This window comes from Loxodonta africana, chromosome X, assembly GCF_030014295.1.
Source record: "Loxodonta africana isolate mLoxAfr1 chromosome X, mLoxAfr1.hap2, whole genome shotgun sequence".
In the NCBI taxonomy this organism is placed as follows: Eukaryota; Metazoa; Chordata; class Mammalia; order Proboscidea; family Elephantidae; genus Loxodonta; species Loxodonta africana.
This window is the reverse complement of record NC_087369.1, coordinates 89,108,018-89,136,002: the sequence shown is the minus strand read 5'-3', so window position 1 is coordinate 89,136,002 and position 27,985 is coordinate 89,108,018. Positions and strand designations below refer to the sequence as shown.

At 41.0% G+C, this 27,985-nt stretch overlaps 1 protein-coding gene across 1 annotated transcript; it reads right to left on the bottom strand.

Annotated features, from left to right (window-relative positions):
• Nucleotides 1–56: 56 nt before the first annotated feature.
• Nucleotides 57–27,985, bottom strand: LOC100656971 (toll-like receptor 13). The gene is given in 3 exon segments (XM_064278583.1): nt 57–2,198; nt 2,200–4,474; nt 25,457–27,985. Coding segments are annotated over 2 exon segments (2,850 nt in total). The 5' UTR covers nt 4,375–4,474; nt 25,457–27,985; the 3' UTR covers nt 57–1,523.

Sequence of the window (27,985 nt, the reverse complement as noted above, 5' to 3'; positions counted from 1 at the left end):
CCGGTGGCATAGCTTCCAGCATCACAGCAACACACAAGCCCCCACAGTACAACAAACTGACAGACACATGGCGGGAGGCAAGATTAGATTATGTTAAAGAGGATTAGGGTGGGATTGCAACACCTTACTAAGGTCACATCCCTGCTCCAATGTAAAGGGAGTTTCCCTGGGGTGTGGCCTGCACCACATTTTATCTTACAAGAGATAAAAGGAAAAGGAAGCGAGCAGAGAGTGGGAGACCTCATACTACCAAGAAAGCCAGGAGCAGAGCGTGTCCTTTGGACCCAGGGTCCCTGTGCTGAGAAACTCCTTGACCAGGGGAAGTTTGAAGACAAGTACCTTCCTCCAGAGCCAACAGAGAGAGAGAAAGCCTTCCCCTGGAGTCGATGCCCCGAATTTGGACTTCTAGCCTAACTAGACTGTGAGAGAATAAACTTCTGTTTGTTAAAGCCATCCACTTGAGATATTTCTGTTATAGCAGCACTAGATGACTAAAACATGCAGCTACTAAAAATTCTTCCCTAAATAGTCTTTCCTCAACAAATTCCTCCCAGAGTTTTAGGAATAAGGGAAAAACTGAAGAAGGAAGCCAGGGGACAAAAGGCAAAGCTCTCCTGGAAAGATAATCAGAAAAGGACTACTCACACTATAAGTTCACCTTCTCTTGGGCCCTATGGTCCCTCTTCCTACAGAAATTTGTAGCACTTTTTTTTGTAAGAAATTCCTTCCTACAGGAATTTGTAGCACTTTGGCCTAATGCCAGAGACATTGCCCCTATGCTGGGTATTGTTCTCACTAGGCATTGTTTCCTCCATGACACTGGTTTGTGTTTGTGCCTGAAGCATGCAACCACTGGAGTCTACACCCCTGTTTTAAGATGGCTGCTAAAAACTGCTCTATGAAATATGTTTCGTCCTAGCTGGGTGAAGTTTCTACACCCATCATTTCTCTGCTAGCTCATCAAGGCTGCTACCCGTTAAGTAAATTGTTGGATCCCAACTAGATCTCTCCTAGCTCTTGTGCTCTGACTTAAACAGATGAAAAAGCTGAACTCTGGAATCTTATGCTGTAAAGAAAAATACAACAGAATTCTAACTTTTTTGCTTTTATTGAGCCCTGTACAAGGTATTTCTGTTGTTACAGGTTCTTATAAGGGGTATAGTTCAATTTATATTGACAGAAATTGGTTTGGATCAAACTAGCTGAGCAATGTTCTTAACCACATATGAGGTCCCTCCTGGTCCTCAGACTTTCAGGTGACTGGTCCCCCAAGCCCTCCCCTTAGTAAAACAGGTATGCATTCCAGATATGTAATCCTTTAATAGTGCAGACTCTGTTCTTAAAGCTTCTTCAAGCAGCCCCCTCCACTTTACCAGTTGCTTGATGGACATTACCCAAATGATCCTAGGTCTTATGATTGTGAGCAACCCATGCACTTTTCCCTACAGAACAGGCACATTCAGTCACACTCGTAGCTCCTACAGACCTTATATGTTTGGATTTGAGGCCATGAAGGCTTCCAGTCATTCAGCCACAATTAGCTGTGCATTGTCATTCTCCACAGTTTTGTTGTCCAATGCATTTCTAACACGGGCCCGGAAGAGTGGCCTTTCGTGGGCACTGTCTGGCCAGGTGATAAATGTTTTCCTATTCACAAGTTTCTGGAATCGGTGGTAGCTAGATAGCTTATAGTTTGGAATCTCTTCCAGGAATATCAAGATGATAACATCCTCATGCTCATAGAACATCTTGATGCTGGCCAGCTGTACTTCAAGCCGGCACCATTCACTGTGCAGATAGTGGCTACTGACCACACACAAAGCTTTCCGGCTGGTGTTGATGGCATTCTGGATGTTCTCAAAGATGTCCACACCTGGTTCAAAGTCCCGGTGGTGCAGACAGAGCTTAGATGTGGGCTGGCCACCTTCTTCTAGGGCTAGAACAAGCTCTTCATATACCCACTGCTCATCAGTGGCAGTGAAAGAGACAAAAGCATCATAGGTGAAGTCCTTCTCTCTCTTATACCATTTGGCTAAGCACCAAGTTTTAAATATGTAGAGCCCATACCATAATGATGAAGTTATCTTGACATCGAACCAAGAGAAGATCATGGTTATGAGGACCAGACTGAAGGCAAAGAAGAAGCAGACCTTCCCCAGATCAAAATTACACACATTATCATCAAAATCTATCAAGAAAACTCTGGGTATTTGACTGCTGACAGGTGTAGCTCCAGAGGTAGGGGATGTGGACATTTTCTGTATTTATTGACCAGTTCTTGAACCACACATTGTCACAGTTGCACTGCAGTTTGTTCCTGTAGATATCAAAGTACATCAGAGACTTCAGATTTTCCAGATGACTTTGATTAATGACTTTTAGGTTGTTGAATCTTAAAGAGAAGACTTGAAGGCCTTCTAAACCAGAGAACATACCAGGGGTCAATGATTCTATGTTGTTATTTTCCAGGTGCAGCACTTTTAATTTTTTGAGTTTATGGGATAAAGAAGTATCTAAATAGAGATTTCGGTCTTCAGCTCTTGTTCCTAAGATATCCAACTTCGTGAGATTAGTCAGGGAGTCAAACTGGAGCTGGTCCAGGAATGCCATGGGATTTTTTCCTAGTAGTAGCTCCTGTAAACTATTCAGTCCTTGGAAGAAGCTGGTTGGAACAACCTGAATCCCATGCATTTGTCCTTCTAGGTTGAGTTGTTTTAGAGACTTGAGGTTTATAAATGGAGGAATTTTCAAGGTCCTAATGGTTTCATATGTAATTTTATTAAAACTGAGATCCAAAATTTCTAGATTTTCAAGGCCCAAGAAAATGTCTGCATAAAATCCTGACAATATATTGTATGCCAGATCAAGTTTATATAGGTTAGTGAGGCCAGAAAATGCACTCTTCTCTATAGCTTCCAGGTGATTGCAAGAGAGAATCAAAACTTTGAGCTTCTTCAAAAATTGAAAGGTTTTATGCTTCAGATACCGAATATTGTTGTTTCTAAGGTGTAAACTCTCTAAATTTGGAAATGGAGCAAGGGAGTACTTGTCAATTGTTACTATCCAGCACCCACCTAAGTTAAGCTCCTTCAATGAATACAACCCATAGAAGGCCATATTATCAAGTTCTGTGATGGGGTTTCTAGAGAGAAAGAGAAATTGCAGGCACCACAGGGGTGAAAATGCAAAATCTGGAAAGCTTTTAAACTTGTTGTAGCTCAGGTCTAGGGCTTCCAAGTTCTGGAGGGCACTCCAAGTTCTGTTGCTGACAAAGGAAAGCTGACACTTATTTAGATTCATCCTTTGAAGGCTGGGCATAGCATCAAACTCACTGTCATTGAGGTAAACCAGATCATTGTTTTTGCCCAGGTCAAGGGACAAAAGCCTTGTACAGTTGGAAAGGTACTTTATGCCCTCTGCATCAGCACCATTTTTCTGAAAAACCAAAGTCTCTAATATGGGTAAGTTTCTGAGGAGGTGACATACTGTGTTCAAGTTTAAGTGTCTGCTTCTAAACTCCTGGTTACTGAGGTCCATTTCCCTTAGATTCTGCAGGTGTTTGGCTGGGAGTGCTTCTAAGTTCACCAGGGTTCCACTCAGATTCAAGCCCTTAAGTAGGGGCAGAGTTTCTAGAGACACATTCTGGATGACTTGATGGCCATTCTGAGAGACATCCAGAGTGGTCAGATTAGGCAGTAACAAAGCAGAGAAATTTAACTCTGTTAGCTGGTTCCTCTGCAGGCTCAGATGGGTCAGTGATACCAATGACCTGGGGTGGTGGTCCAAGGAGATGATGCTGTTGCTAAAAAGATCATGGTATTCCAGGCATGGAAGATGCTGGACTGCTTCAAGAATATTGTAAAAATTCTTTATATTATTTTGGGATAAGCTTACATGTTTCAATTTGACAAGGGGGGCAAAGGCATTTTTGTGGATATGGGTAATTTTATTTTGGCTCAGGAGCAAGGTCTTCAAGTTGGATAGGCCCTCAAATGAGTTGTTCACACTTTTAATCTTATTTTCTACTAAACTCAAAAAGGTCAGGTTTTTAAGTCCCCAAAAGGCCCCCATGCCAATCTCCTGAATGAAATTCCACTGCAGTCGCAAGTCCACCAGGGCAGACAAATTAGTGAAGGTATAGGGAGGAAGGATATGAATTTGGTTCTGTGTCAGGTTGAGGTGAGTGGTGTATCCAGGGATGTCACTAATGGCATTTATCAAATTCGTGATCTTCTTCTGAATGCAGAACACATGGTGAATGTCAAATTCATACTGCATACATTTACTGAACCCATATGTCTCTGCCAAATATGGCAGAGAAAGCCCAATTAAAATGGTCCACAGCAGTTGAGGCTGGAGGTGCTCTGAATCCATCTTGTCAGCCTCAAGCCTCAGAGTTACTGTAAGAAAAAAAAAATCCTTTCACATGTGCGATGCTCACTTTTGAAGGAATGGTCCTTTCATTTTGACTTTGCTGCAAAGAAAAGAGAAAAATTTCTAGTTTAAAATTTATTTCTACTAATAAACATTTCATAGCTGTTTCAATAAAACTAGAAAGCCTTGTCCTCCAACATTAACTTCCATAACAAACCCATTGTCACAGCAATCTCAATGTATATCACCAAAGACCAAGGTTCTTTCTCCTACAATCAAAATTGTCAGCACATGGAGGCAAAGAAGGCAATTGCCAATTTGATTTAATTAAGGAGGATTAATAAGCATCCCACTCCTGCAAAACAAAATACCTGACTAGCCATTTGGGCTGATACCTGATATTATATCATTGGAGATTCATTTTGGGGCCTATGGTAGGGGCAAAAAATCAAGGTTTACAGACCACCTCTACCTTAACGTGAATGAATAAATGAGTACTTGATTTAAAGCCATTGATTTCACCACAGTTTGCACTTATATCTCTCAGGCAACTCTACATGTTATCAGCATATGGCATTCACAGCAACAGAAAAAAATACAGCTAAAATTAATTTTTAGATCTGTCAGTCTGCTTACTGATAATTGCTGGCCAAGGTTTCTCTCATCTTGACTCCCAGTTTCAGCCTGTTCCCATAGTCATTTGTGGTGATGTAGTGAAAAGAGCATCAGCAAAAACAGACCTGGCTCTAATCCTGCATCCTTAGACAAATTATTTAACCTCTCTGAACCTATTTCCTCATCCACACAAAGGAATAATAATACCTGCTCCCTCATAGGTTGTGAAGATTCAATAAGACAATTTGAAGTGCCCAGTTTGATACCTGGTACACTGTGGAGCTCAATAAAATTGTTTCCTTACTTTTCCCTATAACTCTAGGCCAACACCAACATACCATCCTTATATGGAAGTTCTAGGTTTTGACTCAAGAGAACTGGTAGCCACAAAGGAAGGAGGGAAACAACATAGTTGAGTTTTGTTTTTTGTTTTTTCTAATTTTCTTTGTATATAAGTCCCCAGGTTAACAACGTCCAACTTGCTATCTAGGATACTCCACTGGTCTCACCCCTTAGTGAGCAAGGAAGAATGAAGAAAACTAAAGATACAAGGGAAAGATTAGTCCAAAGGACTAATGGTCCACATCTACCACAGCTTCCACCAGACTGAGTCCAGTACAACTAGATGGTGCCCGGCTACCACCACTGATTGTTCTGACAAGGCTCACGATAGAGGGTCCTGGACAGAGCTGGAGAAAAATGTAGAACAAAATTCTAACTCAAAAGAAAGACCAGACTTGCTGGCCTGACAGAGACTGGAGAAACCCTGAGAGTATGGCCCCCAGATACCTTTTCAGCTGAGTAATGAAGTCACTCCTGATGTTCGCCATTCAGCCAAAGATTGGACAGGCCCATAGAACAAAACAAGACTAAAGGGGCATACCCGCTCAGGGGCAGGGACTAGGAGGCAAGAAGGAACAGGAAAGCTGGTAATAGGGAACCCAAGGTTGAGAAGGGAGAGTGTTGACATATCGTGGGGTTGTTAACCAATGTCATAGAACAATGTGTGTATTAACTGTTTGATGAAAAATTAGTATGTTCTGTAAACCTCCATTTAAAGTACAATAAAAATTTAAAAAGAAAAGAACACCTGACTTACAGACAACTCATACTTAAGAACGAACTGCCAAAAAGCCTATTATATTAAAATTTTGAGTTAAACACAATGGTTTGTAATAACGAACACACGCATTACTGTATTTATTATGTTTAAGATGTTTCAGCGTATACTGAGTGATGAAAGTTTATTTTGAGAGGTATAAAATTTATGGCCACCACTCATTTGTCAATTTGTCATATTGTGGTGGCTTGCGTGTTTCTGGGAGGCTGGAAGTTTTGCCACTGGTATTTAAAATACCAGCAGGGTCACCCATGGTGGACAGGTTTCAGCGGAGCTTCCAGACTAAGACAGACTGGGAAGAAAGGACTGATGATATACGTCTGAAAATCAGCCAATGAAAATTCTATGGATCACAACAGAACATTGTCTGACTTGCTTGCTTTGGTCATGTCATCAGGAGAGATCAATCGCTAGAGTGGAACATCATGTTCAGTGAAATAGAGGGCCAGTGAGGGTGAGATGGACTAGCAGGACGGTTGCAACAGCAATGGCCTCCAACATGTCGACAACTGTGAGGATGACCCAGGACTGGGTAACATTTCCTTCTGTTGTACATAAGGTCACTGTGAGTTGGAGTTGACTCGATGACTGCTGACAACAACAAAATGTATGAATAAGACTTCATCATTGTATTGTTATAAGATTTCACTGTTGGATCGATTCAGATATACCTAGAGACAGCAAGGCCTTGAATCAGAAGAGTTCTGTGGAAGCGTTCCATAAGTGGGAAAGCACCCTGCGCGCTGGAGCATTATTGCTCTTCTAATGAGAGGCTGATTTAACAGTATTCCTACAAGATTAGTCCTGATGTTCAGCCTGGTAAGTTTAGCTGCAATTGCACCTGCTGGCTCAGAGTATGGTTTAGAAATAGAGTGGTGATGTAAGGCAGCCGAACACAGCAGAGCACTTCTCTGTGATGTGGAGGCCTGGCCTTATGGTGCCAATTCTGACATTTATTAGCTATGCAACTGGAGGCAAGTCATTTACTCTCCCAGCCCAAGTTTCTACTCTGCAAAGCTGACCTGAGTCATGGTTGCTCAAGTTCTGTTTGCAGAACACTCATTCTGTGAGATGTTACAAAGCAGTTCATAGTATAGGAAAAAGGATATGATTAACTAAACAAGGAGGGCATTGAATTCTGAAGGGCTTCCTTTAAAGTGCCAACCTGTGATAGAAGCAAGAGGGGAGGTTGACTGCAGGCAGCTTTTCTCCAAATTAAGAGACCCAGGTTGTGGGATCTGACAGGTCTGAGTTTTAGTCCTAATTCTGCTCTTTTCTTCTGCTTGTTGCTGTTGCTGTCGAGTTGGCCCTGACTCACAGTGACCCCATGCACAAAAGATTGAAATACTGCCTGGTCCTACCCATCCCTCTGATTTTCAGAGGTAGGTTGCCAGGCTTTTCTTCCTAGCCCATCTGAGCATGCTGACCTAGGAAAATGACTGTTCTCATTAAGCCTCAGTTTCCTCATCTGTTTCATGGGGATGATAAGAATCCAACTTGCCTCATCAAGTTCCTGTGCAGTTTAATGTAATGGTGCATAGAGATGACCTGGCACTTATTATGCATCAAGTGTTGTTCTTGTTACATCTTGTGAAAAACAGTTTGAGAGACCCTGACTCAGATGTTCTCAAAATATTTTTTTTCAGCCTCAGAATTTTAAGGGGCTTCAGGTAAACTATTTTTCTAACTGTATGCCTCGTATACTTTCTTATTCTCTACTTTGTTTCATAAATAAAACAAAACAAAATTTAAACAGATGTCTTAGTGTATTTGGAAGCATTTATTAAGTGTTCTATTTTTTTTTTTTATATATACATAGAAAGACCCTGGTGGCTTAGTGTTTAAGAGCTCAGCTGTTAACCAAAAGGTCGGCAGTTCAAATCCACCAGTCACTCCTTGGAAACCCTATGAGCAGCTCTACTCTGTCCTATAGGGTCGCTATGAGTTGGAACTGACTCAACAGCACCTAACAACAACAAGACAAACATTTAACTAACTGATGCTAAATAAGAACCATATGTACCTGTTCCAACTTACCTACAAATTCAACTTAAAGACAGACTTACGAATGGATCTCTTTCATAGCCTGGGGACTGCCTGTATATATTTTCATAGGTATACAAAGATATATGATATGTATTTTTTTTATTATAGCACTGTTTGTAATTCTAGTAATAACAAAACAAATAACTATTACAGAAACTGGCAATATATACATACGTGTGTTTGTTAGGTGCCATCAAGCCAGCTCTGACTCATAGTGACCCTATGTATAATAGAACCAAATGTTGCACAGTCCTGTGCCATCCTCACAATCATTTTATGTTTGAGCCCATTGTTGCAGCCACTATGTTAATCCATCTCACTGAGGGTCTTCTTTCACTGACCCAATAAAATGGGAATTTCTTGGATTGGTACATTTATGATCATGGCAGTATCATATTGAATAAAAAAAAAAAGAATAGAATCATGAAATATAACTCTGTAAAGCTTCTATAATTAATGCAAGACACTCATTCAAGTCTGTAATATTAAGACTATCAAGGGCCCATCTCCTCACAAAATCAGCAATACTTGGCACTGTTCACTTTAATAATTTTTTGCAGTTCTGATGGTGTTATAGTGCTATCTCATTGTCCCCATTAACATTTATCTGAATATTTGTAAGTTTTAGAGTCTTTTCATGTATTTGGTAGCCAGTTGGACTTTTCTTTTAGTGACCTGCTTATTTATATCCTTTCTCCATTTTTAAAATTGGTTTTCTTGTTTTTTACTTGATGATTTGGGGGCATTCTTGTCTATTCTAGCTATTAATCCCTTGTTGGTTTTGATGGTTTAAATATTTTCTGTCATCTATCACTTAATTTTGTCTATAATGTCCTTCGATAATCAGAAATTTTTAATTATACTATAGTAAAAGACATCTTTTTGGCTTTATGGTTTTTGCTTTTGGGTTCCCGTTTAAAATATATATTTTTTTGCCTCCTTAGGTTATATTTGAACTGTGGTGTTCACAAAGAATATTGAATATACCACGGACTTCCAGAAAAATGAACAAATCTGTCTTGGAGGAAGTACAACCAGAATGCTCCTTAGAAGCGAGGATGGCAAGACTTTGTCTCACTTACTTTGGACATGTTATAAGGAGGGACCAATACCTGGAGAAGGACATCATGCTTAGTGAAGGAGAGGGTCAGAGAAAAAAAGAAAGATTCTCAACGAGATAGATTGACACAGTGGCTGCAACAATGGGCTCAAACATAACTACTATTGTGAGGATGGCACAGGGCTGACCAAAGTTTTGTTCTATTGTACTTAGGGTTGCCATGAGTCACAGCCAACTCCACAGCACCTAACAACAAAGATTATATTAGATATGTGCATTTAGCTTTCTTTCCTATTTATGTCTAATCCGTCCAAATTCCATTTTTCTGTACTGTGAAAGGTAACAATCCAGCTATTTTTTCCAGTTGGTGAAGTAGAAATATCTGTCACCTTTCCAATGCATCTAGGGGCATCTTTATCATATGTCAAATTACCATGCATCCTTGAATGTATTTCTGAGTTCTCTTTTCTGTTTCTTGTTTACTTATCAGTTTCTATAAGTGTACTGTGTCATTTTATTACTGTGGCTTAAAGATATATTTTAATATGTAATAGGGTGAATTCTCTCTTTGCTCTTCTTTCTCAAGTTGATTTTTAAAGTTTTCCACTGCATTCAAGAAAAATTTTCCGTTATAAATGTAAGTCTACCAACTTTCCCCCAAATCCAACTGAAAATTGGTGTGGGATTGCATTGAAGTTGGAAGTTAATTTGGGATGGATTGATACATTTACCATATTAAATCATTCCAAACATGGGCATGGTATAGCTTCATTTAGTCAAATCTTCCTTTATATTTTTAAAGAATTTTAAAATATTCTCTGAAAATTTGTGCCTTCTGTGTTAGGTTATTCATTGAAAACTTTTAGATCTTGTTATTTTGAGGGATATATTATTCCCTATTTTATTTTCTAGTTTGGCATAGCAGGGGTAAAGAAATTTTTTAAATTATTGCTATTATTGATCTCAAAATTGGCAATCTTTCTGAACTGTCATATTTGTTTCAGAATATCTATTTATTCTGTCGTGTTTTGTCTGTTAATGATTATATTCTCTGCAGGTAATGAAAGTTACATCTCTCTTCTTCAAATTCTTACATTTCCTATGGCTTTCTTTTATATTGGTATTAACATGTTAGCCACAATCTCCAATACTCTATTAAAACATAGAGGTGATAGAGAAAGTCTTTTTGTTAATGGGCTGGCATCTATACATGTTTTTAAAACTAATTATATTATTTGATATATATTTTCATATGTACTAAGTGAGGAAAATTCTTCATACTCCTAATTTTTTAAGGAAGTGCATAGTTGAGTTTGACTGGAACACAAAGAGAGAGGGAAAAATAGAACCATCAACCAAGGGAGAGTGTACAGGGACAGTAAAAGTAGAAGATTAAATTCCTTGCACAAATGATAAACTGGCTCTAAGTTTGAAACCATGAAATTATCAAGCACTTACTTTGGACATGTTATCAGGAGGAACCAGTCCCTTGAAAGGGACATCATCCTTGGTAAGGTAGAAGGTCAGTAAAAAAGAGGAAAACCCTCTACTAGATGGATTGACACAGTGGCTACAACAATGGGCTCAAGCAAAACAATAGTGAGGATGGCACAGGACCAGGTAGTGTTCCGTTCTGTTGTATATAGGGTTGCTATGAGTCAGAACCTACTCGATGGCTCCTAACAACAACAACAACTATGTGCCAGGCACTTTCACAAACATTAGCTTATTGATTCATGAGAAAACTCAGTGAGGTAAATAGTTTTAACCCATTTTTATATACGAGGAACTGGAATCTCAGAGAGCAGGACTTAAAACATATTGCACAGTTCAGAGTTCAGTGGCAGATCAGTCTATATCATTTGAGAACCTCACGTTCTTTCCACTATATAGTATTAGTGTATAGTATAGTATTATATAACACTATATAGTGTTAGCCCTTAATTCCAAAATAGGAGGCCCCAAAACATTTGCAGCAATGATTGCATCACAGGGATAGTGTGTTATTATCTCTTAGTGATTGCCTTGACAAATGTTAATTTTATATTCATGTTCATGACAGATAAAACAAAAAAGCAATGCTCTAATAATAGCTGCAATTTCAATTTTAAGGCAGCCTACTGGCATTATGGAGACCTGGTGACACAGTGGTTAAGAGCTTGGTTGCTAACCGAAAGGTCAGTAGTTCAAATCCACCAGCCACTCCTTGGATACCCTATGGGACAGTTCTATTCTGTCCTATAGGGTCGCTATGAGCTGGAATCAGCTTGACACCAATGGGTTTGTTACTGACACTTTGAATGAGATGAGTAGATTGATTCAATGCTAGGTTTAAGTTTGGCCATCATTTGGGCCAATGTTTTAAGGCAATTTGACCTTACAAAACAATAAGAACAGAATGGATCAAAGGATGAGAGATTCACTGTAAAAATAAACATAAAAAGAAGGGGGTAGGAGAAAGGGGGCAAGAAAAAGGAGTGGAAAGAGGAAGAAGGAAAAGCAGTAGTAGAAATAAATATGTCTCATATAAGTGTGGGGTGACTGGGGGAAACTAGGTGGAACAAGATGTCACTGTGAGAGGCAGAGACAACATGGCACTATACACAGAAGCACCACCCTGTCCCTCCACAGCAGAGACCGAAAAAGCTAAGTACAACAGATATGAATATCAATCCTGGAACCCTAAACATCAAATGAAGGGATAAAGAACTCATCCAAGCACCGAAAGGAATAAGAAACTGACAGAGAACAGAGAACAAGGAGAGCTACAAACTGGAGGTCCCCTATCAGCTAACGTGGCACAAATTCTCTATCTTGGACCCCTCAGTTACCAAGAATGGTAGACAAAGAGTACAGGAAGGAAGCTTCACGGAGCTCCAAGCAGGAGACAGAGCACCTGGTAACCAGTGATACATGCTTTCCCACTCCCCACCTTTCTTTCTCCTGTGTGGCCTCTACTGCTTTCCAGCAGGCCACAATCACTTGGCCAGGGAGTGCCGGCTCCTTGCTGCTTGGATTCACCCTGCCCCCACCAGCCAGCTCCTTCAATGCCATTTTTTAATTACTTTTTTTGGCTTCTTTTGGTTTCTTCTCTCTCTCTCTCACCTCCTTCCTTTCCTTTCTCATGAACACCTGGTGCTGTCTGCCATCTCCACTCCATCTTGATGAGCTGAGCAGTGCTGCTTAGCTGGGGAGCACCTTTCCCAGTCCACGCCACCAAGCCAGTGGGCTCTCTGGGGGCATTTTTCTCTTTTTTCAGTTTCTCGTCTCTCTTTATCTCCCTTCCTTTCCTTTCTCCCAAACACCTGCACCGTATGCCATATCCACTCCTTCTTGAAAGACTCTGCAGTGCCACTCGGCTGGGGAGCTGCTTCACTCATCCGAGGCACAATGCCAGTGGGCTCCCTCAAGGCATTTTTTCCCTCTTTTCTCAGTTTCTTGTCTCTCTCTATCTTCCTTCCTTACACTTGTCCCAAACACTTGTCACCGTGTGCCACTTCCACTACTTCTTGACGGGCTGTGCAGCACCACAGGGCTGGGTAGCCACTTCTGGTGGGCTCCCTCAGGACTTTTTTGGTTTTTTTCTTTATTTCTTTCTCTTAGATTCTTGTCCTTCTCTACCTTCCTTCCTTTCCTTCCTCCCAACCACCTGGCTTTTTTTTCCCCTCAGTTTCATGTCTCTCTCTACCTTCCTTCCTTTCCTTTCTCCCAACAACCTGGCCGAGTGTGCCTTTCTCTTTTTTTCCAATTTCTTATCTCTCTCTTCCTTCCTTCCTTTCCTTTCTCCTGCTTATCTAGCCACGTGTGCTGACTGTGCCCAATCATGACAGATTGTGCCACACCACCCAGCTAGAAGCCATGGGCACACAGCTTCCCTGGGTCTGTGCCACTACAATGGCAGGCTCCCACAGTGCCTTTTTTTCCTTTTGTTTTTGGCTTTGTTTTTCTCTCTTTTTTCTATTCTTCCCTACACCCACTTAGCTCCACACATCTCATTCCCTCCTGCCTATCTGCACTGTGTACTGAGCACCACACTCCCAAGTGGCACATGCATGGACCACCAGATTCTGCCGTGCACTGCCCCCCCAGCCCCGCCCTGTTGGCCCAGTATGTGCCACAAAAGACACATCCCCACCCGTCCATATTTGCTGGACCTGCCCTGCTGCACCATAGCTGAGCGACTGGCCCTGTCCATTGGACAAGATGGTGAGCAGTATGGCACCCTCAGATGAGCAAACAATGAAGAACTCCCAGCCTGCCTGCCCAGACATAACCAAAAAAAAAAAAACAGGATGAAACAAACAAATCTACAACCAGTAAACAAAGAAATAATTACTGAATGTCCCGAAGACAGCAGGCTATATCAAAACATATTAAAAAAAAAAAAAAGAGGACATGAAGATTCAAGTAGGCATCCAAAGTAAAACACCAGATGACCTTTTGGTAGAAGAAGAGACACTGGAACTACCTGATAGGGAAGTCAAAACCCTAATATTCAGGGCTATCCAAGAAATGATGAAAAAAGAAGACAAGAACAAGGAAAAAATAGACAAAATCATGGAAAAGACACACAAAACAATGGAAGAATTAAGGAAAATAATACAGGAACAAAATGTCAAAATAAACATGCAACTAGAAATCATACAAAAACAGCAACTAGAAATCCAAAAGATAAACAGCAAGATTTCAGAAATGGACAGTGTCATAGAAGGTTTTGAGGAGTAAGTTTGAAACAACAGAAGACAGGATCAGCAAAACTGAAGACAAATCCTTGGATAACACCTTGTTAGAGGAAAAATCAGAGAAAAGAACAACGAAAAATGAAAAAGCTCTGTGAATCATGAGGGATACAATCAAAAGCAAAAAATTGCGAGTGGTATGAGTTCCAGAACAGGGGAAGAAAATGGGAAACAAAGAGAGAATCATTGAAGAATTGCTGAGAGAAAACTTTTCTAATATAATGAAAGACAAAAAGCTGACCATCCAAGCTCAACGAACCCCATAAAAGATACACCCCAAAGGAAAATCACCAAGACATATTATAATCACATTTGCTAAAACCAAAGACAAAGAATGAATCCTGAGAGCAGTCAAGAATGAAAAGTCACATACAGAGGAGAAACAATAAGATTAAGCTCTGATTACTCAGCAGAAACCATGCAGCCAAGTAGGCAATGGATGACATATACAAAACCGAGAAAGAAAAAATTGTCAGCCAACAATAATATATCCTGCAAAACTCTCATTCAAATATGATGGCAAAATTAGGACATTTCCAGATAAAGAGAAATTACGAGAACATGTAAAAACCAAACCAAGCTTATAAAAACTGTTAAAGTGAGTCCTTCGGTTAGAAAATCAACATCAGACAACAGCCTGAATCTAAGACACAAGGCCACATCAGTTAGATACCAACCTAGGTAATCCCAAGGATAAAACAAAACTGAAAGATTTACAACAGGGAACCAGAGAGATTATTCTGTAAATGACAACAACGTCAGAACAATAAAAGAAGGAATAAACAGTGTAGGTATAGAACTTTCAAATGGAGAGGAAGTCCAGGTGATACCAAGTAATAAAAAAATGGTTCAAACTTAGGAAAATAAGGGTAAGTTTCGAGGTAATCACAAAGAAAGTTAACAAACCTACTCATCACAATAAAGAGGAAAACCATAAAGTCCCAGTAAACACAAAATCTACAAAAACAAAAGAAATGAAAAAAATCCAGAAACAAAAGGAATTCAGCAAAGGAGAGTAAGAAGAACAAGCAAAACATCAGCTCCACAAAAAAAGCACACTATGAAATGAAGGCAATAAATTCACACCTATCGATAATCACACTGAATGGCCTAAAGACACCCATAAAGAGACAGGCAGTGACAGAATGAGTAAGAAAAAAAATCCATCAATATGCTGTCTACAAGACACACAAAGACAAAAATATAGTAAAAACCAAGGAATGGGAAAAAATATATCAAGTTCAAACAGCTACCAAAAAAGAACAGGAGTGGCAATAGTAATCTCAGATAAAATAGGCTTTAAAACAAAATCCACTATAAAGGACAAAGAAGGGCATTATATAATGATTAAAGGGACAATCCGTATGAAGACAACCATAATAAATATCTACGCACCAAATGACAGGGCTCCAAAATACATGAAATAAACTCTACCAGCACTGAAAAGAGAAATTGACAGCTCCATAATCATAGTAGGAGACTTCAACACACCACTCTTGGTAAAGGACAGAACATCTAGAAAGAAACTCAACAAAGATACAGAAGATCTAAAGGCCACAGTGAATCGACTTGACCTCATAGACATATGTAGAACACGTCACCCAACAGCAACAAAGTACACGTTCTTTTCCAATGCACATGGAATGTTCTCCAGAATAGACCACATCTTAGGCCACAAAGCAACCCTCAATAAAATCCCAAACACTAAGATAATACAAAGTATCTTCTCTGATCACAACATCATAAAAGTAAACAATAATAACAGAAAGAGCAAGGAAAAAAATCAAACACATGGAAACTGAACAACATCCCCCTTAAAAACAACTTGGATAATAGAAGAAATCAAAGATGGAATCAAACAATTCCTAAAATCAAATGAGAATGAAAACACATCATACCAAAACCTTTGGGGCACAGCAAAGTCAGTGCTCAAAGGTCAATTTATAGCAATAGATTTACCCATCAAAAAAGAAGGGACAAAATCAAAACATTAGCTACACAACTTGAACAAATAGAGAACAGCAGAAGAATCCCACAGTCACCAGAAGAAACTGAAAAATTAAGATTAGAGCAGAAATAAATAGAGAATAGAAAAACGATAGAATCAGCAAAACCAAAAGGTGGTTCTTTGAAAGAATCAACAAAATTGATAAACCATTGGCCAAGCCAACAAAAGAAAAACAGGAGAGGATGAAAATAACCCAAATAAGAAATGCAATGGGGGACATTACACCAGACCCAAATGAAATAAAAATAATCATAGCAGAGTACTATGAAAAACTATACTCCAACAAATTTGAAAACCTAGAGGAAATGGACAAATTTCTAGAAGCCCTGGTGGTGTAGTGGTTAGAAGTTCAGCTGCTAACCAAAAGGTCAGCAGTTCGAAACCACCAGGTGCTCCTCAGAAACCCTATGGGACAGTTCTACCCTGTCCTATAGGGTCGCTTGGAGTCAGAGCCAACTCGATGGCAATGTTTTTTTTTTTTCACTCAAACTAACAGAAACTTAAGTTGAAAATCTGAGCAGACCCATAACAAAAGAAGAGACTGAAAAGGTAATTTAAAAAAGCCCTGGCCCAGATGGTTTCACTGGAGAATTCTACCAAACATTCAGAGAAAAGCTTATACCAGTACTACTAAAACTATTTCAGAACATAGAAAAGGAAGGGATACTTCCAAGTTCATTCTGTGAAGCCAGCATAACCCTGATACCAAAACCAGGCAAAGACACCACAAAAAAGAAATACCTCTTATGAATATAGATGCAAAAATTCTCAACAAATTTCTAGCCAATAGAATTCAGCATCATATCAAAAAAATAGTACACCACGACCAAGTGGGATTCATACCAGGTATGCAAAGATTGTTCAACATTAGAAAATCAATCAACGTAATCCACCACATGAATAAAATAAAATAGAAGAATCACGTGATTATCTCAATCAACACAGAAAAGGCATTCAACAAAGTCCAACACACATTCCTGATAAAAACTATCAATAAAATAGATATAGAAGGGAAATTCCTCAACATAATAAAGGGCATCTATACAAAACCAACAGCCAACATTATTCTTAATGGAGAGACTTAAAACATTCCCCTTGGGGGGCCAAGATGGCGGACTAGGTGGACGCTACCGCGGATCCCTCTTGCAACAAAGACTCGGAAAAACAAGGGAATCGATCACATACATAACAATCTACGAACTCTGAACAACAAGCACAGACTTAGAGACGGAAAACGAACAAATACGGACAGACAGCGACTCTTTTCAGAACTAGGAGCCAGCGCACCAGGCAGGTGACCTTCGGAGCTCGATCGGGGGCAGAGCCCAGGGGGGCAGACGGCACAGAAAGGGGGCCCACCCCTTCCCCCCCGAACCCATCCCGGGAGGAAGCCTAGCAGGTTGGCGCGGGCGGCGTAGGGGCGCAGCCGGAGGGAGAAGCACCCGGGAGGCAGTGACTGATCTGGGAGGGGGGAGAACAGCGTCCCAGCTGGGGTGCCGTCCCGCCGGGAGTTAGGCGAGAAGCCGACGGGGCGCGAGCGGGTGGGGGGTCAACTATATTTCCCTAAAGTGACCCCAGGGCGGGGCCCACACGTTCGTGCGGGAGGACGCACACCCAGTCCGCGCGTGTGGCACGGCACACCAGAGGGAGAAATCCCCGGAAGTGTCTGGTCTCAAAACAGGGAAAGCAGCATCCCAGACGGGCAGCCATTCCGCTGGGATCTGGGCACGCGCGCGCGCGCGCGCGGGCGGGGCATGAGCGCGGGGTCCATTTTTATTACCCTGAATTGACCCAGGGGGCGGGACCACCTGGTCGTGCGAGTGACGCCCTCCCAGTTTGCGCGAGAGGTGTGGCACACCGGAAGGAGAAGTCCCCGGGAGGAACTGATTGGTCCCGAAGCACAGAAAGTAGCGTCCCAGACAGGGTGTCGTCTTGCCGGGGCTTGGGCGCGCGCACGAGCGGAGCGTAAGAGCGGAGTCCATTTTTATTGCCCTGAATTGACCCAGGGGGCGGGCCCATCGGGCCGTGCGGAGGAACTGATTGGTCCCGAAGCGCAGAAAGTAGCGTCCCAGACGGGGTGCCGTCCTGCCGGGGCTTGGGCGCGCGCACGAGCAGGGCGTGAGCACGGAGTCCATTTTTATTGCCCTGAATTGACCCAGGGGGCGGGCCCACCTGGCCGTGCAGGTGACCCCAAACCAGTTCGCGCGAGAGGTGTGGCGCTCTGGAAGGAGAAGTCCCGGGGAGGAAGTGACTGGTTCCCGAACAGGGAAAGCAGCGTCTTAACCCGGAAGTCATCCCGCTGGGATTTGGGTGCGCGCACAGGCGGGGCGTGACCGCGGGACCTAATTATAATCGCCTGAATAGACCCTGGGGGCGGGCCCACCCGTTCGTGCGGGAAACGCCCACCCAGTGCCCACGAGCGGTGCCGCGCACCGGAGGAAGTCCCCAGGAGGAATTGACTGGTTTCCGAACAAGGAAAGCAGTGTCCTAGCCAGGGACCCGTCCAGCCCGGATTTTGGCGAATGGGGGCGGAGCGTGAACGTGTTGTTCAGCTCTATATTCTGTGGTGCTACACTCCTAGCTCTCAGATCCCTCCCCCACCCTCCCCAGGCGACCCCATTAACATCCGAATACCCGGAGCCAGAGAGAGAATTCAGATAGGGATCTGACTGCATTTTTTTTTAGCTGACTACTTGGAAAATCTAGTTTCCCAGTGATGGCTCGGAGACAGCAGTCCATAACAAACCACATAAAGAAACAGACCATGACAGCTTCTCCAACCCCCCAAACAAAAGAATCAAAATCTTTCCCAAATGAAGATACAATCCTGGAATTATCAGATACAGAATATAAAAAACTAATTTACAGAATGCTTAAAGATATCACAAATGAAATTAGGATAAATGCAGAAAAAGCCAAGGAACACACTGATAAAACTGTTGAAGAATTCAAAAAGATTATTCAAGAACATAGTGGAAAAATTAACAAGTTGCAAGAATCCATAGAGAGACAGCATGTAGAAATCCAAAAGATTAACAATAAAATTACAGAATTTGACAACGCAATAGAAAGTCAGAGGAGCAGACTCGAGCAATTAGAATGTAGACTGGGACTTCTGGAGGACCAGGGAATCAACACCAACATAGCTGAAAAAAAATCAGATAAAAGAATTAAAAAAAAATGAAGAAACCCTAAGAATCATGTGGGACTCTATCAAGAAGGATAACTTGCGAGTAATTGGAGTCCCAGAACAGGGAGGGGGGACAGAAAACACAGAGAAAATAGTTGAAGAACTCCTGACACAAAACTTCCCTGACATCATGAAAGAAGAAAGGATATCTATCCAAGATGCTCATCGAACCCCATTTAAGATTGATCCAAAAAGAAAAACACCAAGACATATCATCATCAAACTTGCCAAAAACAAAGACAAACAGAAAATTTTAAAAGCAGCCAGGGAGAAAAGAAAGGTTTCCTTCAAGGGAGAATCAATAAGAATAAGTTCAGACTACTCAGCAGAAACCATGCAGGCAAGAAGGGAATGGGACGACATATACAGAGCACTAAACGAGAAAAACTGCCAACCAAGGATCATATATCCAGCAAAACTCTCTCTGAAATATGAAGGAGAAATTAAGATATTTACAGATAAACACAAGTTTAGAGAATTTGCAAAAACTAAACCAAGACTGCAAGAAATGCTAAAGGAGATTGTTTGGCCGGATGACCAATAATATCAGGTACCAGCACAATACAAGGTCACAAAACAGAACGTCCTGATATCAACGCAACTCAAACAGGGAAAGCACAAAAACAAACAAATTAAGACTAATTCTAAAAAATAAATAAATAAACAAAATAATACACACAACAGGAAATCATGGAAATCAATAGATAAACGATCACAATAATCAAAAAGAGGGACTAAATATAGGAGGCATTGAACTGCCAGATGGAGAGTGATACAAGGCGAAAGAGAAGGATACAAGTTAGGTTTTTACTTAGAAAAATAGGGGTAAATAAAAAGGTAACCACAAAAAGGAATATCAATCCCATAACTCAAGAAAAAAGCCAAGAAAAACGTAACGACTCAATAAACACAAAGTTAAACATTATGAAAATGAGGATCTCACAAGCTACTAAGAAAAACGTCTCAGCACAAAAAAGCATGTGGAAAAATGAAATGGCCAACAACACACATGAAAAGGCATCAAAATGACAGCACTAAAAACTTACTTATCTATAATTACGCTGAATGTAAATGGACTAAATGCACCAATAAAGAGACAGAGAGTCACGGACTGGATAAAAAAACACGATCCATCTATATGCTGCCTACAAGAGACACACCTTAGACTTAGAGACACAAACAAACTAAAACTCAAAGGATGGAAAAAAATATATCAAGCAAACAATAAGCAAAAAAGAAGAGGAGTAGCAATATTAATTTCTGACAAAATAGACTTTAGACTTAAATCCGCCACAAAGGATAAAGAAGGACACTATATAATGATAAAAGGGACAATTGATCAGGAAGACATAACCATATTAAATATTTACGCACCTAATGACAGGGCTGCAAGATACATAAATCAAATTTTAACAGAATTGAAAAGTGAGATAGACACCTCCACATTTATAGTAGGAGACTTCAACACACGACTTTTGGAGAAGGACAGGACATCCAGTAAGAAGCTCAATAGAGACACGGAAGACCTACTTACAACAATCAACCAACTTGACCTCATTGACTTATACAGAACTCTCCACCCAACTGCTGCAAAATATACTTTTTTTTCTAGCGCACATGGAACATTCTCTAGAATAGACCACATATTAGGGCATAAAACAAACCTTTGCAGAATCCAAAACATCGAAATATTACAAAGCATCTTCTCAGACCACAAGGCAATGAAGCTAGAAATCAATAACAGAAAAACTAGGGAAAAGAAATCAAATACTTGGAAAATGAACAATACCCTCCTGAAAAAAGACTGGGTTATAGAAGACATCAAGGAGGGAATAAGGAAATTCTTAGAAAGCAACGAGAATGAAAATACTTCCTATCAAAACCTCTGGGACACAGCAAAAGCAGTGCTCAGAGGCCAATTTAGATCGATAAATGCACACATACAAAAAGAAGAAAGAGACAAAATCAGAGAACTGTCCCGACAACTTGAGCAAATAGAAAGTGAGCAACAAAAGAATCCATCAGGCTCCCGAAGAAAACAAATAATAAAAATTAGAGCTGAACTAAATGAATTAGAGAACAGAAAAACAATTGAAAGAATTAACAAAGCCAAAAGCTGGTTCTTTGAAAAAATTAACAAAATTGATAAACCATTGGCTAGACTGACTAAAGAAAAACAGGAAAGGAAACAAATAACCCGAATAAGAAACGAGAAGGACCACATCACAACAGAACCAAATGAAATCAAAAGAATCATATCAGATTACTACATAAAATTGTACTCTAACAAATTTGAAAACCTAGAAGAAATGGATAAATTCTTGGAACAATACTACTTACCTAAACTAACACATTCAGAAGTAGAACAACTAAATAGACCCATAACAAAAAAAGAGATTGAAACGGTAATCAAAAAACTCCCAACAAAAAAAAGTCCTGGCCCAGATGGCTTCACTGCAGAGTTCTACCAAACCTTCAGGGAAGACTTAACACCATTACTATTGAAGGTATTTCAAAGTATAGAAAAAGACGGAATACTACCCAACTCATTCTATGAAGCTACCATCTCCCTGATACCAAAACCAGGTAAAGACATTACAAAAAAAGAAAATTTTAGACCTATATCCCTCATGAACATAGATGCAAAAATCCTTAATAAAATTCTAGCCAATAGAATCCAACAACACATCAAAAAAATAATTCACCCTGATCAAGTGGGATTTATACCAGGTATGCAAGGCTGGTTTAATATCAGAAAAACCATTAATGTAATCCATCACATAAATAAAACAAAAGACAAAAACCACATGATCATATCAATTGATGCAGAAAAGGCATTTGACAAAGTCCAACACCCATTTATGATAAAAACTCTCACCAAAATAGGAATTGAAGGAAAATTCCTCAACATAATAAAGGGCATCTATGCAAAGCCGACGGCCAATATCACTCTAAATGGAGAGAACCTGAAAGCATTTCCCTTGAGAACGGGAACCAGACAAGGATGCCCTTTATCACCACTCTTATTCAACATCGTACTTGAAGTCCTAGCCAGGGTAATTAGGCTAGACAAAGAAATAAAGGGTATCCAGATTGGTAAGGAGGAAGTAAAGCTATCACTATTTGCAGATGACATGATCGTATACATGGAAAACCCTAAGAAATCCTCCAGAAAACTACTGAAACTAATAGAAGAGTTTGGAAGAGTCTCAGGATATAAAATAAACATACAAAAATCGCTTGGATTCCTCTACATCAACAAAAAGAACACCGAAGAGGAAATAACCAAATCAATACCATTCACAGTAGCCCCCAAGAAGATAAAATACTTAGGAATAAATCTTACCAAGGATGTAAAAGACCTATACAAAGAAAACTATAAAACTCTGCTACAAGAAATTCAAAAGGACACACTTAAATGGAAAAACATACCCTGCTCATGGATAGGAAGACTTAACATAGTAAAAATGTCTATTCTACCAAAAGCCATTTATACATACAACGCACTTCCAATCCAAATACCAATGTCATACTTTAAGGGAATAGAGAAACAAATCACTAATTTCATATGGAAAGGAAAGAACCCCCGGATAAGCAAAACATTACTGAAAAAGAAGAAGAAAGTGGGAGGCCTCACCCTACCTGATTTCAGAACCTATTATATAGCTACAGTAGTCAAAACAGCCTGGTACTGGTACAACAACAGGCACATAGACCAATGGAACAGAATTGAGAATCCAGATATAAATCCATCCATTTATGAGCAGCTGATATTTGACAAAGGACCAGTGTCAGTCAATTGGGGAAATAATAGTCTTTTTAACAAATGGTGCTGGCATACCTGGATATCCATTTGCAAAAGAATGAAACAGGACCCATACCTCAAACCATGCACAAAAACTAACTCCAAGTGGATCAAAGACCTAAACATAAAGACTAAAACGATAAAAATCATGGAAGAAAAAATAGGATCTACCCTAGGAGCCCTAATACAGGGCATAAACAGAATACAAAACATTACCAAAAATGATGAAGAGAAACCAGATAACTGGGAGCTCCTAAAAATCAAACACCTTTGCTCATCTAAAGACTTCACCAAAAGAGTAAAAAGACCACCTACAGACTGGGAAAGAATATTCAGCTATGACATCTCAGACCAGCGCCTGATCTCTAAAATCTACATGATTCTGTCAAAACTCAACCACAAAAAGACAAACAACCCAATCAAGAAGTGGGCAAAGGATATGAACACACATTTCACTAAGGAAGATATTCAGGCAGCCAACAGATACATGAGAAAATGCTCTCGATCATTAGTCATTAGAGAAATGCAAATTAAAACTACGATGAGATTCCATCTGACACCAACTAGACTGGCATTAATTCAAAAAACACAAAATAATAAATGTTGGAGAGGCTGCGGAGAGACTGGAACTCTCATACACTGCTGGTGGGGTTGTAAAATGGTACAACCACTTTGGAAATCCATCTGGCGTTATCTTAAACAGTTAGAAATAGAACTACCATACAACCCAGAAATCCCACTCCTCGGAATATACCCTAAAAATACAAGACCCTTCACACAAACAGATATATGCACACCCATGTTTATTGCAGCTCTGTTTACAATAGCAAAAAGCTGGAAGCAAACAAGATGTCCATCAACGGACGAATGGGTAAATAAATTGTGGTATATTCACACAATGGAATACTACGCATCGATAAAGAACAGTGACGAATCTCTGAAACACTTCATAACATGGAGGAATCTGGAAGGCATTATGCTGAGCGAAATGAGTCAGTTGCAAAAGGACAAAAATATTGTATAAGACCACTATTATAAGATCTTGAGAAATAGAAAAAACGGAAAAGAACACATACTTTTGTGGTTACAAAGGGGGGAGGGAGGGAGGGAGGAAGGGAGAGGGCTTTTTATTGATCAATCTGTAGATGGGAACTGCTTTGGGTGAAGGGAAAGACAACACTCAAAACATGGAAGGTCAGCCTAATTGGACAGGATTAAAAGTAAGGAGGTTTCCGAGATAAAATGAAAGCTTCAAAGGATAGCGAAGCAGGGGCTGGGGTCTGGGGAACTTGGTTTGAGAGGACTTCTAAATCAATGGGCAAAACAATTCTATTATGAAAACACTCTGCATCCCACTTTGAATTGTGGCACCTGGGGTCCTAAATGCCAACAAGCAGCCATCTAAAATACATTAATTGGTCTCAACCCACCGGGAGCAAAGGCAAAGGAAGAACACCAAGGTCACACGACAACTAAGAACCCAAGAGACAGAAAGGGCCACTTGAACCAGAGACCTACAATATCCTGAGACCAGAAGAACTAGTTGGTGCCCGGCCACAATCGATGTCTGCCCTGTCAGGGAACAGAACAGACAACTCCTGAGGGAGCAGGAGACCAATGGGATGCAGACCCCAAATTCTCATTAAAAGACCACACCTAATGGTATGATTGCGACTAGAGGAATCCCAGAGACAATGCTCCCCAGAACTTCTGATGGCACAGGACAGGAACCATCCCCGAAGACAAATCATCAGGCATGAAAAGGACTGGTCAGTGGGGGGGAGAGAGATACTGATGAAGAGTGAGCTAATTAAATCAGGTGGACACAGGAGAGTGTGTTGGCAACTCTTGACTGGAGGGGGGATGGGAAGATAGAGAGAGAGGGAAGAAGGTAAAATTGGCACGAAACGAGAGACTGTAAGGGCTGACTCAATAGGGGGAGAGCAAGTGGGAGAAGGGAGTAAGATGTATGTAAACCTACATGTGACAGACTGATTGGAATGGTAAATGTTCACTTGAAGCTTAATAAAAATTTAAAAAAAAAAAAAACATTCCCCTTAAGAACAGGAAGAAGACAAGGATGCCCTTTATCACCACCGTCTATTTAACATTGTGGTTGAAGTCCTAGCTTAAGCAATAAGGCAAGAAAAAGAAATAAAGGGCATCCAAATTGGTAAGGAAGAAGTAAAACTGTCCCTATTTGCAGATGATATGAACAGACACTTCACCAGAGAGACATTCAAGAGGCTAAAAGACACATGAGGAAATGCTCGTGATCGCTAGCCATTAACCAAACCTGTTGCTGTCGAATCTATTCAGAAATATAGTGACACTATAGGACAGAGTAGAACTGCCCCACAGGGTTTCCAAGCAGCACCTGGTGGATTCGAACTGCCGACCTTTTGGTTAGCAGCTGTAGCTCTTAACACTACGCAACCAGGGTTTCCCACTAGCCATTAGAGAAATGCAAATCAAAACCACAATGAGATACCATCTCACCTTGATATCACTGGCATGAATGAAAAAAAAAAAACAGAAACTAACAAATTGTCTTAGTCTTCTAGTGTTGCTGTAACAGAAATGCCACCAAGTGGATGGCTTCAACAAAGAGAAATTTATTCTCTCACAGTCTAGTAGATTACAAGTCCGAAATCAGGGTATCAACTCCAGGGGAAGGCTTTTTCTCTCTCTGTAAGCTCGGGAGGAAGGTCTTTCTCATCAATCTTCCCCTGGACTAGGAGCTTCTCTGCTCAGGAATCCCAGTCTAAAGGACACGCTCTGCTTTTGGTGCTTCTTTCTTGGTGGTATGAGGTCCCCAACTTTCTGCTTGCTTCCCTTTCCTTTTATCTCTTGTAAGATAAAAGGTGGTGCGGTCCACATCCCAGGGGAACTCCCTTTCTATTGGATCAGTGATGTGACCTTTGTAAGGGTGTTACAATCCCACCCTAATCCTCTTTAACAAAAAATTACAATCACAAAACAGAGGACAACCACACGATACGGTGAATCATGGCCCAACCAAATTGATACACACATTTTTGGGCAGACATAATTCAGTCCATGACATTCCACCCTTTAGCCCCCAAAAACTCACATCCTCGCAACATGCAAAACATATTCGTTCCGTCATATCATAGCAAAAGTCTTAACTCCAAGCCCCAAATCCAAAAATTCTTCATCTGTGAAATCTAGAATACAAGTTATCTGCTTCCAGAATACCACGGAACAGGCACAAGCTAGACATTTCCATTACAAATGGGAGAAATTGGAGGGAAAGAATTCATAACAGGCACCAAACAAGTCAGCAGAACACATTACATGAGCCCTCAAGGCTTTGAACATAATCTTCTGTTCTCTGAGACCATTTACACAACAGCCCTGCCCTTCAGACCCTAGGTATTGGCCACACTCTCCAGATTCTGAGTGGAGGCCCCTCAGCCCTGGGCTTCAACTCTGCCTTCCAGGCCCACTGGGACATCAACTCTGCTCCCTCAGCTTTAGGCGCACAATTCTCCTAGTCCATCTGAGTGGTAACTCCACTGTTAGAAACACCGGAGACCATGGTTCCACCCTTTGAAACCCCAGAGGTCCTGGCCATTCCTTTTGAGACTAAGGCAGCTCAGCTTCTTGTGTTCCTTGTCTCTTCAGCTTTTGCTTCCTGGTTTCTTGGCCTCTCAGCTCTTCAGGTCTCATGACCACATCAGCCCCGCTGGGGCAAGTGTTCCAAAGCTCCGTAGCTCTACTGATAAGTGCCTGGAGCACTCCACTCTGCCAGTAAACTTTGCCCAGAAGGCACTCAGCTCATGGGTGGGCAAGCCTAGCTCCACTGGTAAGTGCTTGGAGGCACCCCACTCTGCCAGGAAGCCTCCTGCACACAGGCACTCAGCTCTCTTGCTCCATGGGTCAGCTTCAGCTCTGTCTGGTGCTGGTCTCCTGGTTCTGCTGCTGCCGGTCCTCTGCTGCTGTTTCTTACCATCTGTGCCTTCCTCAGTGTTAACAATTCTCTTCGCTTCCTTCTGAGTCTTCCATTCATTCATGGTTTCAAAAGCGCTTCCACATTTTAGGTATCTTTTAGAGCAGAGCCCTGCTTCTAGTAACAAATTCTGTCTTAGTCATCCAGTGTTGCAATAATAGAAATACCACAAGTGGGTGGCTTTAACAAAGAAAAATTTATTCTCTCACAGTCTAGTAGGTTACAAGTCCAAATTCAGGGCGCCAGCTCCAAGGGAAGGCTTTCTCTCTCTGTTGACTTTGGAGGAAGGTTTTTCTCATCAACCTTCCCCTGGACTAGGAGCTTCTCTGCTCAGGAACCCCTGGTCTAAAGGATGTGCTCTGCTCCTGGTGCTTCTTTCTTGGTGGTATGTGGTCCCCAACTCTCTGCTTGCTTCCCTTTCCTTTTATCTCTTGTAAGATAAAAGGTGGTACAGGCCACACCCCAGGGAAACTCCCTTTACATTGGATCAGTGATGTGACCTTAGTAAGGGTGTTACAATCCCACCCTAATCCTCTTTAACATAAAATTACAATCACAAAATAGAGGACAACCACACAATATGGGAAATCATGGCCCAGCCAAACTGATACACACATTTTGGGGGGGACATAATTCAGCCCATGACACAAATGTTGGAGAGGTTGCGAGGAGGTTGGAACTCTTATGCACTGCTGGTGAGAATCCAAAATGGTACAACCATTTTGGAAAATGATATGGCACTTCCTTAAAAAGCTAGAAATAGAAATATACCATCCCACTGTCCCATGCCTAGAAATATATCCTAGAGAAATAAGAGCCATCACACGAATAGACATATGCACACCCATGTTCACTGCAGCACTGTTCACAATAGCTAAAAGATGGAAACAACCTAGGTGCCCCAAAACAGACGAATAGATAAAGAAACTGTGGTACATACACACAATTGAATACTATGCAGCAATAAAGAACAATGATGAATCTGCGAAGCATCTCACAACATGGATGAACCTGGAAGGCATCATGCTGAGCGAAATAAGCCAATCACTACAGGA